The sequence below is a fragment of the Hemitrygon akajei genome, chromosome 10 (genome assembly GCF_048418815.1).
Source record: "Hemitrygon akajei chromosome 10, sHemAka1.3, whole genome shotgun sequence".
NCBI classification, from domain to species: domain Eukaryota; kingdom Metazoa; phylum Chordata; class Chondrichthyes; order Myliobatiformes; family Dasyatidae; genus Hemitrygon; species Hemitrygon akajei.
In genome coordinates this window covers 38,371,516-38,387,451 of record NC_133133.1, presented here as the reverse complement: position 1 = coordinate 38,387,451, position 15,936 = coordinate 38,371,516, and the positions used below count along the sequence as shown (strand labels likewise).

At 42.0% G+C, this 15,936-nt stretch overlaps 1 protein-coding gene across 1 annotated transcript in view; it reads right to left on the bottom strand.

Moving 5' to 3' along the window:
- LOC140734289 (uncharacterized protein C8orf48-like) overlaps positions 1 to 15,936 on the bottom strand; it is a 121,746-nt gene that overhangs the window by 39,384 nt on the left and 66,426 nt on the right. The window contains exons 3-4 of the mRNA XM_073058052.1: positions 14,503 to 14,595; positions 10,955 to 11,104 (exon numbers count right to left, since the gene is read on the bottom strand). Coding sequence (XP_072914153.1) covers positions 10,955 to 11,104; positions 14,503 to 14,595 — 243 coding nt within the window. The remainder of the gene's footprint in view (positions 1 to 10,954; positions 11,105 to 14,502; positions 14,596 to 15,936) is intronic.

Below are 15,936 nucleotides of genomic sequence, written 5' to 3'. Positions count from 1 at the left end.
CCCATACGAAACATCCTTTCCACATCTACTCTGTCTAGGCCTTTCAACATTCAAAAGGTTTCAACGTGATCCTCTTCATCCTTCTAAATTCCAGCAAGTACAGACTTGGAGCAATCAAACGTTCCTCATGTGATAACCCTTTCATTTCCAGAATCATCCTTGTGAACCTCCTCTGAACTCTCTTCAACGTTTCTTAGATAAGGAGCCCAGAAATGTTCACAATACTCAAGGAGAGGCCTCACCAATACCTTATAAAGCCTCAGCATCACATCCCTGCTCTTGTATTCTAGACCCCTTGAAATGAATACTAACATGGTATTTACTTTCATCACCGTCGACTCAACCTGCAAGTTAACCTTTAGGGTGTTCTGCACAAAGAGTCCCAAGTCCCTTTGCATCTCAGATTTCTTGATTTTCTCCCCATCTAGAAAATAATCTGCACATTTATTTCTTCTACCAAAGTGCATGACCATGCATTTTCCAATGATAATATTTCATTTGCCACTTTCTTGCCCATTCTCCTAATCTAAGTCCTTCTGCAGCCTATTTGTTCCCTCAGCACTACCTGTTCTTCCATCAATCTTTGTAGCATCTGCAAATTTGCCAAAAAAAAGCCATCTATTCCATCATTTAAATCATTGATGTACAGCATAAAAAGAAGTGAGCCCAATATCGACCCCTGTGGAACACCACTAGCAACTGGCAGACAACCAGAAAAGGATCCTTTTATTCCCACTCACTGTCTCCTAACAATCAGCCATGCTCTAACCATGCTGGCAACTTTCCTGGTAATACCATGGGCTCTGAATTTGGTAAGCAGCCTCATGTGTGGCACTTTGTCAAAGGCCTTTTGAAAGTCCAAATATACAACATCCACTGTATCCCTGTATCAATCTTATTTGTAAACTCCTCAAATAATTCCAACAGATTCGTCAGGCAAGATTTTTCCTAAGGAAACCATCCTGACTTTGTCCTATCTTGTCCTGTGTCACCAAGTGCTCCATACATCATCCTTAACAAAAATCTTGCAAACAGGAAATGGGAGATAGTTGTGCCCAGAATTCTGGATAGGATATTACAAGTTCTGCCTTTTATCATTGACAAATTCTCTGCCCAGAAGTCCTCCTGACGTCTGCCATCCATTTAGGTAGGGAGGCTGCTGAATTATGTTTTTTGCAACATTGCTTGTGGCCCATGAGGGGCAGGAGGGTTTCTTTATGGCCTCAAGTATACATCATCTATTGGATCTCTCTCCCATATCAATTATGTTGATGTTGATCTACCTTTCCTCACTTCAGGCCCAACTTGCCAACTCAACCAGGCTAGATTATTGCAAGCATTTAAAACTACAGAGGTGTTTGAAGAGGTTAAGGTAAATTCCTGGAAGATTCTAGTATGGATATGGCCTGATATGGAAACACCAATGCCCTTAAAACACAAAAGGGCTCCAAAATGTAACAGATACAGTCCAGTCCATCATGGGTAAGATGGACCTGTTTTGAGCAGCGGCCAATCAGCAATTGAAAGCACTAGAAGGCATAGCTCATTCAGACTTGCCAACTGACTACAAAAGGCATCAATTCAAAGTGGTTTGGTGTTTTGAGCAGTGGCCAATTAATGTCAGGATTGATTGGCATGAACAAATTAAATTAAGGCAGGGCAAGTGGAGCAGCCATTGCTGAGTGGACAGACAAGGCTAAGGACAGTGCTAGAGTGCTGCTTCAGCTCTTTAAGGCTTCAGTGAGGAGAAGCTTGTGTGAGAGAAAGTGAAAAAGTTGTAGATGCATTATTTTTTCCCCCAGTTTATTTATTGTTTTCCTTCTTTAGATTTGCACAGTTTGAACAGCAGGGATTCCAGGCAGGGTAGTTGAATGCTCCTCTTGCGGGATGTGGGAAGACAGGGAAACCTCCAGTGTCAGTGACTTCACCTGCAAGAAATACATCCAGCTGCAGCTTCTAAAACTCTGCGTTAAAGAAATGGCGTTGGAACTGGATGAACTACGGATCATTCATGAGGTTGACGGGGTGATGAGATATATAGAGAAGCAGTTACACCCACAGTGCAGGACCCGGGAGACTGGGTGACAGTCAGGAAGGGAAAGGAGTTAAACAACCAGTGCAGAGTATCCCTCAACAAGTATACCACTTTGAATATTGTTGTGGGGGATGACCGAGCAGAGGAAAATCACAGCGGTCAGGCCTCTGGCACTGAGTCTGGCTCTGCGACTCATAAGGGAAGGGGGAAGAAGAAATGAGCTGTGGTGAGAGGGGATCCGTTAGTTAGGGGAATGGAGGATCTGTGGACAAGAATGAGATTTCAGGATGGTATGTTGCTTCTTGGGTGCCAAGGACATCTCGGATTGAGTCTTCAGCATTCTTAAGTGGGAGAGTGGGGTAAGAAGAATGACAAAATTCTGCAAAGCAAGTCAGGAAGGTAGGTGCTAAGTTAAAGGACAGGCCCTCCAGGGTTGTGATCTCAGGACTGCTACCAATGCCATGTGCTAATGAGGCTAGAAACAGGAAGATCATACAGTTTAACGCATGGCTAAGGAGTCGGTGTAGGTGCGAGAGGGCATCAGATTTTTGGATCATTGGGCTCTCTTCCAGGGAAAGTGGGACTTGTACTATGGAGGACTAATATCCTGGTGGGAAGGTTTGCTAGTGCTGCACAGGGATTAAACTAAAGTTGCAGGGTGATGAGAACCAGATTACCAGAACAGATAGTGGAGAGGTTTTGGAGACCAATGTTGTTAAGACCTCAGACAAAGTCCAGAGCAAAAAGCTTGAGTATGGTGCAACTAACGTTCTGAGCTGCATATATTGCAATGCAAAAATTATTGTAGGAAAGGCAGAGGAGCTCAGGAGATAGATCAATTTTAGAAATTATGTATTGTAGCCAGTTGTGAGATTTAGTTGCAAGGGGAACAGGACTGGCAACTCAATATTCTGGGGTCCTGTTGTTTTAGATGCAATAGAGTGGGAAGGATTAAAGGGGGAGGGGTGTCATGACTAGTCAGGGAAAATGTCATGGCAGTGCTCAGTCAGGACAGACTGGAGGACTCATCTTGTGAGGCCTTACGCATGGAACTGAGGAATAAGAAAAGTGTGGCCAAGTTAAAGGGGCAATATCATAGACTATCCTACAGTCTACAGGTTTTAGAGGAATAAATTTGAAGATCGCAGACTGTCACAAGAAACATAAGGTTGTTACAGTAGCTTATTTTAACTTTCCACATATTGACCAGGATTCCCAAACTGTAAAAGGACTAGATGGGAAAGAGTTCATCATGTGTTCAGGAAAGTTTCCTTAATCAGTACATAGAAGGCCCAACAGAAGAGTATGCAATACTTGATCTCCTATTATGGAATAAGACAGGGCAGGTGACAGAAGTTTGTGAGGAGGAACACTTGTAGTGATTACAATGCCATTAGTTTTAAAGCAAATATGGAAAAAGATAGATCTGGTCTGCAGGGTGAGGCTCTAAATTGGAGACAGGCCAATTTTGATGGTATCAGAAAGGATCTGGCAAGTGTAGACTGGGACAGGCTGTTCTCTGGCAAAGGTGTACTCGATAAGTAGGGGGCTTTCAAACTTGAAATTTTGCGAGTACGAAGTTTGTTTGTGCCTGTCAGGATAAAAGGTGATGATAACAGGTTTCGGGAACTTTGGTTTTCCAAGAAATATTGAGGCTCTGGTTAAGAAACAAAAAGAGGTGCATACGTGACTCCCTTGACCATTCATCCCTCCTCACTGATCTCCTTCCTGGCACTTACCTTTGCAAGTGGAGCAAGTGCCATACACCTCCTCCCTGACTACCATTTACGGCCTCAAACAATCCTTCCATCTGAGGCGACAATTCACCTGTGAGTCTGTTGGTGTCATCTATTGCATCTGGTGCTCCTGGTGTGGCCTCCTGTATATCGGTGAGACCCCGACGTAGACTGGGAGACCGTTTTGCTGAGCACTTCTTCCAGAAAAAGCAGGATCTCCCAGTGGCCACCCACTTCAATTCTACATCCCATTCCCATTCCGACGTGTCAGTCAAAGGCTTCCTCTACTGCCACGCTCAGGTTGGAGGAACAACATCTTATATTCTGTCTCAGTAGCCTCCAATCTAATAGCATGAACATCTCAAACTTCTGGTAAATGCCCTTCCCCCCCCTTCACCATTCCCATTTCCCTCTCTCACCTCATCTCCTTAGCTGTTCATCACCGCCCTGTGGTGCTTTTCCCCTTCCTTTTTTCCATGATCATCTATCCTCTCTTATCAGATTCCCCCTTCTCCAGCTTGTTAACTCTTTCACCTATCAGCTTCTCAGCTCTTTACTTCAACCCTCCCCCTCTCATGGTTTCACCTATCACCTACCACCTTATATTTTTTCCTCTCCTCCCTCCACCTTCTTGTTTTAACTTCTCATCCTTTCTTCCCAGTCCTGGTGAAAGGCCTCGACCCGAAACATCGCTTATTTACTCTTTTCCATAGATACTGCCTGGCCTGGTGAGTCACTCCAGCATTTTGTGTGTTGTTTATTGAATACTGGAGCTGGGATGTTATGTTGAAGTTGCATAAGACATTGGTGAACCCCAATTTGGAGTACTGTGTGCAGTTTTGTTCACCTATCTACAGGAAAGATGTAAATAAGGTTGAAAAAGTATAGAGTGCTCTTTCTGCCAGGATGCCTTCAGGGCAAACTCATTGCGGTGAAGCTCGATGGAGACGATTAAATATTCCCACTTCAGCCTGTTACAGCTGAGAATCAGAACTGCATCCAAGGTCCGTACAGTTAATAAAGATGTTTTAATCTGATTGATTAACCAATCGCTGCTTAAAACCAATGGAAATAATGCTGATTGTGGCCATACTTTTCATCAGACTCCTCGAAGGAAACATGGCTGTCACTCGGGGCTACAAGTCCATTTTTAAAAAAAAGAGATTTTCAACTCCCAATATTGACTATATTGCTGGCAAACAGAGTCTCTAGTAAATAAAATTGACAATCTCAGAGCAAGGGAGCTGCACTGGAGTGACATCAGGACAGTATGTGTCTCCTTCTGTACCAGGCGCAGCAATTCAGATTGACGGGTTCACTATGCTCCGTCAGGATAGGACTGTGGAGTCTCTCAAAAGCTAAGGTGGAGGTGTATGCCTCATGATCAACTCCTCTCAGTGCACATATGTGTCAGTGATGTCCCAATTCTGCTCACCAGACCTAGAATACCTTGCAATGAAGTGTCGGCCATTTTACCTGCCACGGGAGATCTTAACGGTCATTTTGGTAGTGGTATACATTCTACCTCAGGCCAATATCAAACAGGCTCTAGATAATCCGAGCAATGTGATCAACATGTACAAAACAGCAGACCCTGACACCTTCACCATCATTTTGGGGGATTTTAACCAGGCCTGCTTCAAAAAATCACTAAATAATTATAATCAACAAGTCACTTGTAGTACCAGAGGAACCAACACACTGGACCATGTTACGCCACCATTAAGAATGCTTATCATGCTGTTCCACACCCAGACATTGAAAAGTCTGACCACCTGGCTGCAGTTCTACTCCCCGAGTATAGGCAGAGATTGAAGACTGCAGCACCAGCAGTGGGGACCAAGAAGATTTGGACAAGAGAAGCACAGGAGTGCTTACAAGACAGCTTTGAATTGGTAGTCTGGACTATATTCAGGGATCCATCTACAAATGTGGATAAGCATGTTGCAGTTGTTACCAACTTCGTCAAGACCTGTGTGGATGAGTGTGTGCCTACAAAAACTTGCTGTACATTCCTAAACCAAAAGCTGTGGATGAACTAGGAAGTCCGTCATCTGCAGAGGGCTAGTTCTGTGGCATTGAAGTCTGGTGATACAGGTCTGTACAAGAAAACCAGGTATGATTTCAAGAGCAAAGAAACAATTTGAAGAGAAATAGGAGGCGACATTGAATGCGTGTCAGCTCTGGCAGGGTTTGCAGGACATTACTTCCTACAAAGCAAAACCCAATCGTGTGAATGGCAGCGATGCTTCACTACCCGTTGAGCTCAACGCCTTCTATGCACACTTTGAAAGGGAGATTATAACTACAGCTGTGAAGATCCCTGCTGCACCCAGTGACCTTGTGATCTCTGACTCAGAGGCCAATATCTGGCTGTCCTTTAGGAGGTTGTACCCTTGCAAGGTGGGAGTACATGGTAAGGCTCTGAAAACTTGTGCCAACCAACTGGTGGGAGTATTCAAGGACATTTTCAACCTCTCAATGCTATTGTCAGAAGTTCCCACCTGCTTCTAAAAGGCAACAATAATACCAGTGCCCAAGAAGAGTAGTGTGAGATGTCTTAATGACTATCGTCCAGTATGGCGATGAAATGTTTTGAGAGGTTGATCGTGGCTATAATCAACTTCTGCTTCAGCAAGGACCTGGACCCAGTGTGATTTGCCTATCACCACAATAGATCTATGGCAGACACAATCTTAATGGCTCTTCACATGACCTTAGATCACCTGGACAATATAAACAACCATGTCAGGATGCTACTCATCGACTATAGCTCAGTATTTAATACCATCATTCCTACAATCCTGATTGAGAAGTTCCATAACCTGGGCCTCTGTGCTTTCCTCTGCAATTGGACGTTCTGACTTCCTAACCAGAAGACTACAATCTGTGCAATATCTCCACCGCACTTTCGATCGGCACTGGTACACCTCAGGGACGTGTGCTTAGCCCACTGCTCTACTCTCTCCATACACAAGAGCGTGTGGCTAAGTATAGCAGAAATGCCATCTATAGATTTGCTGATGATACAACCATTGTTGGCAGAATCTCAGATGGAAACAAGAGGGTGTAGAGGAACGAGAAACCAGCTAGTTGAGTCGTGTTGCAGCAAGAACCTTGCACTCAACATCAGTAAGACCAAAGAGTTGATCGTGGACTTCAGGAAGGGTAAGATGAGGGAACACAAACCAGTCCTCTTAGTGGAATCAGAAGTGGAGAGAGTGAGCAATTTCAAGTTCCTGGGTGTCAAGATCTCGGAGGATCTAACCTGGTTCCAACATATTGATGCAGCTATAAAGAAGGCAAGACAGTGGCTGTATTTCATTAGGAGTTTGAGGAGATCTGGTTTGTCACCTAAAACACTCGAAAACTTCTACAGATGTACCATGGAGAGCATTCTGACTGATTGCATCCCTGTCTGGCATGGGGTGTGTGGGTGTGGGGAGAGGGCTAATGTACAGGATTGAAAGAAGCTACAGTAAATTGTAAAATTAGTCAGCTCAATCATGGGTACTAGCCTCTGTAGTATCCAAGATATTGTCAAGGAGCGGTGCCTCAGAAAGGGAGCATCCATTATTAAGGACCCCCATCACACAGGACATGCCCTCTTCTCATCAGGAAGGAGGAAGAAGCCTGAAGGCACACACTCAGTGATTCAGGAGCTGCTTCTTCCCCTCAGCCATTCGATTCCTAAATGGACAGTGAATCTACAAATACTATCTCACTTTTTATATATTATATCTGTTCTGCACTATTTAAATAAATAAAACACTTACTGTAATTGTTTTTCTTATTAATTTTTTCTATATTATTATGTATTGCATTGTACTGCTGCTGCTTAAGATAACAAATTTCACAACATGTGCCAGTGATATTAAACCTGACTGATTCTAATTCTGATTCTGATAAAATTTACAGGAATGTTCTCAGGACTACAGGACCGGAATTATAAGGAAAGACTGTATAGGTCAGTACTTTTTTTCCTTGGAATGTAGAAGATTGATGTATACAAAATTATGTGGGATATAGATAGGGTAAATGCAAGCAGGCTTTTTCCACTGAGGTTGAGTGGGACTAATGAGAGGTCATAGGTTAAGGGTGAAAACTTTAAGGGGAACATGAGGAGAAACTTCTTAATTCAGAGGGTGGTGAGAGTGTGGAACAAGCTGCCAGCGCAAGTGGTGCTTGCACAATCAATTTCAACAGTTAAGAGAAGTTTGGATAGATACATGGATGGCAGGGGCACGGGGGGGGGGGGGGGCTATCATCTGAGAAAAGGTTGATGGAAGAAGGCAGTTTAAATGGTTCAGCAAAGACTAGATGGGCTGAATGGCCTGTTTATATGCTGTTCTTTTGTGTTACACTATGATTCTACACCACTGAGCATATCTACAAGGAGTGTTGTCACAGAAAACTAGCATCCACCATCAAGGACCCCCACCATCTAAGCCATGCTTTCTCATCACTGCTGCCATCAGGAAGGAGGTACAGGAGCATTTATTACTCTTCAACCATCAGAAACTTGAACCAGAGGGAATAACTTCACCTACCTTCACCCACCCAACAATGAACTATTCCCACAACCTCATTTTCAAGGACACTTCATCTTATGCTCTCAATATTTAATGATTGTTCAATTTATTTATTTATTTATTGTTATTTTCTTTTGTATTTGCACAGTTTGTTGTCTTTTGCACATTGGCTCATGTTAGTCTTGTGTGCAGTTTTTCATTGATTCTATTTGTGTTTCTTTGTATTTACTGTGAATTGCCCGCAAGAAAAAAATCTCAGCTTAGTATGTGGTGACATACACTGTATGTACTTCCATAATAAATTTACTTTCAACATTTAACTTTGAACTTCAATCTTTCAAAGTTCTTGAAAAGACCCTTCCTTCTCCTCAAAGCTACCATCATCGCCTTTCAGTTGCATGCTCCCACAAAACATTATTAGATTTTAGTTGGGATAGTGGCATTTCAACTTAATCGTCAAGACAGACCAAGAGAACTTGTTGTGGAATGAAGTTAAATTGACGTCAAGGGCAGAGTTTGGGCTGAAGATATTTTAAAGGTATTACTAACAATGGGTCTTGACTGCCTTTCTGTTCCTAATGAGTTCACCCCTGTTCCTGCCTCTGAGTGAAGTGGAGCCTTAGTTTGTGGAGCCACTTGTGGCTTTTACACGACTAAAGAGATGTCATGCCTCTCTGAAAATTGCTGAGTCTCCTGTGCTCTCACCGTCCACCATCAGTTCTTTAAGTCCCCTTTGTCATCTGGACCTCTGCCTTCTGGTGCCTGTAAAGCTATTTCCTTTTCCTTGAGGAAACAAGAAATTTGCATTCCAGGACAGAGTTCAGTCTTATCTGCCCAACATCAGAGTCCTAAAACAGACATTCTGTTTCAGGCTGTGCCACTGAGACGATATTCAAGGCCTTCCAACAATGCAACATCCTCAATGGCTCCAGCAATCTTTATAACCAGACTGCTCAAAGCACAGTGGAAACATTTGGGATGGCTTGAGAACATCAACACAATGAATTAAGAGCACAAGAGGCCCATCATGAGCAATGGAAAGAACTCAGTACCTCACAAGCTACACATCTCCATTGGCCTCCATCTGCCCCTTCTGCAAAACAGCTCGTGGTTCGAACATTCAACTCATGAATTACCACCTAACCCACAAAACCAGAGTGGAACTAAGTCAAACTATCTCAAGAGACAGCTTAAAAATAAATAAAACTTCAAGACACTTTCTCCCAGTGATGCCTAGTGTTCTGAAAGATACAGCAGGTACTGTTTTGGCTAGAAGAGATAACTGATATGGTTTGGACAATATGTGTTTATCACTTTTACAGAATTATCAAGTTTGCAGATGACAGACAAATATTGGTGGTGTTGGGAACAGTGAAGTTGGTTGTCTAAAGATGCATCAGAATATAGATAATCTAGGAAAGTGAGCTAAGGAATGACAAATGGAATTTAAATATGAGAAGTGCTAAGCGATGTATTTTGGGAAGTTAAACCAGGCCAGTTCATATACTGTGAATGACAGGGCCTGGGGAGTGTTGTAAAATAGAGACCTAGAGAGTACAGGTACATAGTTCCCTGAAAGAGCTGACAGAACACGTGGTGATATGTGAAGGCATATGGCACTTTTCCTTTCATTGGATAAGCAACAAGAGTTGGGACGTCATGTTACAGAAGTAGAAGACATTGGTGAGACCACACCTGGAATATCATGTACCATTCTGGTCACCGTACTGTAGGAAGGATGTGAATAAGCTAGCAAGGATGCAGAAAAGATCATATATATGTTGCAGGGACAGGAGGGCTTAAGTTAAAGGGGAAAGGTGGATAGACAGGGTGTTTTCACTAGAGCAGGCTACTGGTGGGTGACCTTATCGAGGCTTATAAAATCATAAGATAGATTGTTATAATCTTTTCCCTAGGTTAAGAGAGACTTAAAATTTGAGGGCATAAGATTAAGATGAAAGGGTAAAGATTTAGAGAGGTGATTTCTCCACACAAAGGATAATGGAACAAGCTGCCATAAATGATAGAGTTGAGCACAATTATAATGTTAAGAGTCATTTGAACAGGAAAGGTTTAGATGGACAACACGAGTGAATCTGCAGATGCTGGAAATAAATAAAAACACAAAATGCTGGCAGAACTCAGCAGGCCAGACAGCATCTATGGGAGCAGGTAGTGACAACGTCGTCACTACCTCCTCCCATAGATGCTGTCTGGCCTGCTGAGTTCTGCCAGCATTTTGTGTTTTTAAGGTTTAGATGGGTATGGTTTAAATGCAGGCAAATGGGTCTAGCTCAGAAAGACTCCTAGTCTGCATAGATGAGTTGACCAAAGGCTTGTTTCTATGCTGTGAAATCTATGAGAATGGGATGGGTTAATTCTCCATCTGTTGCCCATGATATATGTTTAGGTCCAATATTCATTTGTTTGTAAGAAGTTTTTATGCAGATGTCTATTTTTCTTAAACAATAAGAATTGCTTCTAATAATTGACAGCTTTTACTGCCATGAGAACAAAAATCCAATAATATATCAAAAGTAAAACCATCCTTACCAATACAGAATTCACTTGGCAGATAATGTGCTGTTTAAATTAATATTACCAAAGCAACGTAAAATTATAGATTTGAACACTTTTCCCAGCCAGCTTACCACCGCAGGACTCTGTGCATTTTGCCTTTTGATGATAGGAAGTAGAAACAAATCTGTTACTGTTTAATACACCAAGGAGCTTTTCTATGAATTTTTCTTTCGCCAGAAGGTCTTCAGAGTCCTCATAGCATACAAGTTCTTCTTTTATTTCTAAGGATAATAAAAATAATTAATTTTTAAAAAGTTGACACAGAAACACAAGTTTACATCATGATAAACAAATTGCTAGTGTTTCACACAAACTATTTCTTCTCTACCTGGACACTCTTAACATAGAGAAATGTTTCAAGCTATTCCACAAAAGGTGATCCAAAATTTGGGTTGATGAAATAGATAAAGCTATGGTGAGGGGGGAAAAACAGAATAAGACAGAGGAATTTACAAATCAGTTCCAAAGGATAAAATGAAAATGGCTAGAGACATATGTGTACAGAAGCAAGTGGATTTAAAGTCACTGAATGGGATTCACAGTTGAAGGTGGCGGCAGAGAATTTTTTTAAAAATCACACTACTGTTTTCATGTGAAAATTGGCTGCAAAGTTCATGACATTACAGCAGTAACTACACTTGTGAAATACAGTATGCACTTGTAAAGAACATTAAAATGCATCCTATAAATGCAAGTCATTCTTTCAGGCTAGAAATAACCAAACCAATTAGTTGATGAAGAAAAAACACAAGAAAATCTGTAGATACTGGAATTCTAAAGCAACACACTCAAGATGTTGGAGGCACTCAGGAGGCCAGGCAGCATCTATGGAAAAGAGTAAAGAGTCGACATTCTGGGCTCAGCCCGAAACATCGGCTTTTACTCTTTCCATAGATGCTGGCTGGCCTGCTGAGTTCCTCCAGCATTTTGTGCGCGTTGCAGTTAATGAAGAATCGTTTTACAGGTGCTAGGTGTAGATCCAACCTCTCATATGCTTTTATGAATGAGTCAATGGTAGCTTGCAATACATACTCCATACAGAGAGTCAAAGATCCATACAACAAAGAAATAGGTCCTTCCACCCACCAAATCTATGGCATTCTTTGTTAAAAATAACCAAACCACACAACATTATGTACCAAACAAAACTGATTCCCATGTATCAGCACTTGGTCAGTAGCCCATTATGCCTTGGTGATTCAAATGCTTGGCAAATGTTACAAGAGTACGTGCCTTCGCTAACTTATCCATCAGTGCATTCCAGACTTGAACCATCTTCTGGAAGAAAAACAAAACTTCTGCTCTCTTTGCTTAGGATTATAGCTGACATGTCATTGTGAAGCCAGTATAAAGTCAAGTTTCACAGGTAGCCAAATTAGAAAGTGGGGCTCCGCAGTCACTCCCAGTTGATAAGAGTCAAAAGTTAAGCTGAGGCCATAGGAGACCATGTACAGCAATTATTGAAGGTGCCTGCAAAACATAGAAAGTGCATAGAAAACCTACAGCACAATACAGGCCCTTTGGCCCACAAAGTTATGCCGAACATGTCCCTACCTTAGAAATTACTAGGCTTACCAATAGCCCTCTATTTTTCTAAGCTCCATGTACCTATCCAAAAGTCTCTTAAAAGACCCTATCGTATCTGCCTCCACCACCGTTGCTGGCAGCCCATTCCACGCACTCACTACTCTCTGAGTAAAAAACTTACCCCTGACATTTCCTCTGTACCTACTCCCCTGCACCTTAAATCTATGTCCTCTTGTGGCAACCATTTCAGCCCTAAGAAAAAGCCTTTGACTATCCACACCTATAACCTATACAGAACCTATACAACATTCAGACAAGCAACATATATGCCACCAAAGCTCCAGGCAGTGACCATTCCAACAAAAGAGTATTCAATGGCATTACCGTTGTCATGTCCCCCACCATTAATATGTGTTGTCTTCATTGAATATACTGGGGCTGACCAGAAGCTTGACTGGACCAGCCACATGTAGATCAGGCCAAGGGCTTAATACTGTGTGGCAAATAACCCAACCCTGACAAAACAGGAGCATGATAGAATAAGCAACACACACAAAATGCTGGTGGAACACAGCAGGCCAGGCAGCATCTATGGGAAGAAGTACAGTCGACGTTTCGGGCCGAGACCCTTCGTCAGGACTATCTGAAAGAAGACATAGTGAGAGATTTGAAAGAGGGGGGGATCTGAAATGATAGGAGAAGATAGGAGGGGGAGGGATGAAGCTAAGAGCTGGAAAGTTGATTGGCAAAAGGGATACACAGCTGGAGAAGGGGGAGGATCATGGGACGGGAGGCCTAAGGAGAAAGGGGGAGAGGAGCACCAGAGGGAGATGGAGAGCAGGCAAGGAGTGATTGTGAGAGGGACAGAGAGAGAAAAAAAGAGTTATCTTTTTTTCAAGGTTCTTTTGAAGACTCTAACCTGGAGTTATACACTAACTTTGGTTCTTTGCAGAAATGGGACCCACTCTCAGGGCTTTTTGATGTGCCAAGGACGCAGCCTGGGAGACTAGCGTGCCCTCAGGGTGCTAGATATTCATGGCTCTGCAGAAAGGATGATTCAAGGCCAGTGCCACTGCCTGATGTGTCGTGGGAGTACACAGAAAATCAGAAGCAGTGAGCTGGCTGCTGACTATGTGCCCAGAAACTCAAGTTCTTTGGGCACAGAGCTCGGAAAAAGCGATGCAACAAACTTTTAACACCATAAACCAGCGAGTTGTTTGTTATGTCTCCCCTCTCACTGTAAAACATGGACACTTCTTTTTCCCTTATTAGGGAAAGAGGGGAGCCTGTGGTATGTCAAATTACTGGGTGAACAAGTAGTCTTTGGGGTACTGCAAGTCTGTGTCTTTATTGATGCTTTGCTGCATGCTTGAGTGCTCAGTGCGGGGGGGGCACCAATGCTTTTTTATTGGTGGGGGAGGGTGGTCGTCGCTTTGCTGCTGCTTATGTGTGGAGGGGAGCCGGAGGGGGTTGGGTTCTAACATTTAGCTCTCATTCATTCTTTGGGGCACTCCTCTATTTTTGTGGATGTTTGCGAAGAAAAAGAATTTCAGGATGTATATAGTACACATTTCTCTGACATTAGATGCACCTATTGAAACCTATTGAAATTCAAAGCAGTGACATATAACTGCAAAAATTATCCAAATCTATTTAAAGCTACAAATAAAATTATCTCTTTAATTACAGTATAAACAATTTTCACCAACATTAGTAATAAACATTCCATTAGTAGTTCAACTATTCACTATTCCATTGCGTTTTCACCTTTCAATGAGACGGATGGGCTTGGTGCAGTAATATCAGCTTCTCAACATCAGTCTAAATATCACCCAGGAGTCTCCGATCCCCACTTCAATAATTTGCAGTCTGTTTCATTGCTTTGAAAGAAGTTGGGCAGCCATACTATAACTTCATACCACTAAATATGATGTTGGGAAGGCAATAAAGAACATTTTGACCTTTTTCCACAGCAGAGGGTAGCATGGACATGATTTTTTTGAACCTTGACTTCAGCTCAGAGTCATTTCTTTCTCCATCCTTCTTGTTAATTAATCATTACAAACGTTCAGGAATGGATTTATAACCCCACCTAGAATCTGGATCGAGAGAAGATTCTGAAATCGCTCTGACGTTTCTTTATGCAGCTCACCCAGGTGGACACAGTATTCTTGAAGATCATCATCTGGTAACATTGAACAGCATTCCTTAATTCACAGGAATTGCATCACTGCATGATTAGGGTATGAGAATCATACTACCTAACACTGTACTACGATAGTGAACAGCAATAATGTGGGGCCAGAAATAACATGAGTTCTTTAGTCCAGATTTCTCATGGCATGCCAAATACAGAAGTGTCATGTTCCTTTTCAACAACTATAACATGCTTCGAGCAAAGTCTAAGAGTATGGTGGCTTAGCAAGAGATGAAGTGATTACATGATCATTTAATCAATTATAAGGCTTTGAGGATCAATTGCTTATAAGTAACTAATTTCTTAAATTAAGCTTGTAATCCCTCAGCTGTCCCTTTTACTAATGAGCACCACCCTACTGTCTTTATCTTTATCACCCACCACCCACAGTGGGGTAATTATCTCTCAGTTTAGGAATACAGATCTAGAACATGTAGCCTGTTAACCACTCTAAATATTCATTTCCTCCAGCACTGGTGCACAGTATTTGCACAATCCCTTGGTTATGAATCTATCTAACTTTTGCTTTTACAAAACATTCAATGATTCTGAGTCCATGGCTCTTTGAGGAAAAGAGTCCCAAATGCATGACTCCAGAGTAAAAAAAACTTTATCTTTCTTTTAAGGTATTAAATATAAATCTGCCATGTGATCAGTGCTGAAGATTAGAGCACCCTGTACTTCTCAGCCACACTACCTAGTTAAAAAATGGATCAGACAGACAGCTCCTGGTTTTTGTACTTCATACCAAGGGTCCCAATGGTCAAAACAATATAAAGCTTTCAGGTCAGAAGACTGCAGTATTGATCTCTCTGTCTAGACTCCTGCAGAGAGAATAGTCGCATGGCACAGAGGTTTGCTGACCTATAAAACCATGCCCCAGGAGGAGAACATGCCTTCAGGTGAATAGAGAAGGAAATTAGAAAAAGAATGAATGTAGTTCTCTTCTGTACATTTTTGATTGATATTTCTTAAGTGCTAGTAATATAGGAAACTGACTCACAAGAATTAATAAGCCTGAGGAAATCAGGACGGAGAATTAACATTCATAGCTCAATCATCTGTTCCAATGACCATCTCAGTTATTGAGAATTTGCTTTTTAAAACAAACACTCTCAGTACTCTGGGAAATGTTCAGAAATGTTTGAAAATAATAGTAAATAATGTTCAAACCTTTTGTTCATGCCCACCGGAGCTTCACTCAGGTTCTATTTCCATTGTGTTGGCAACTCTCCAGTGTCTACTCAAATTATTCTTAGACCGAAACTGCTGGCTCCCAATTCAGTGCTGATGGTAATTTAGGTGGGTTTGATCTTATATTCACCCAAT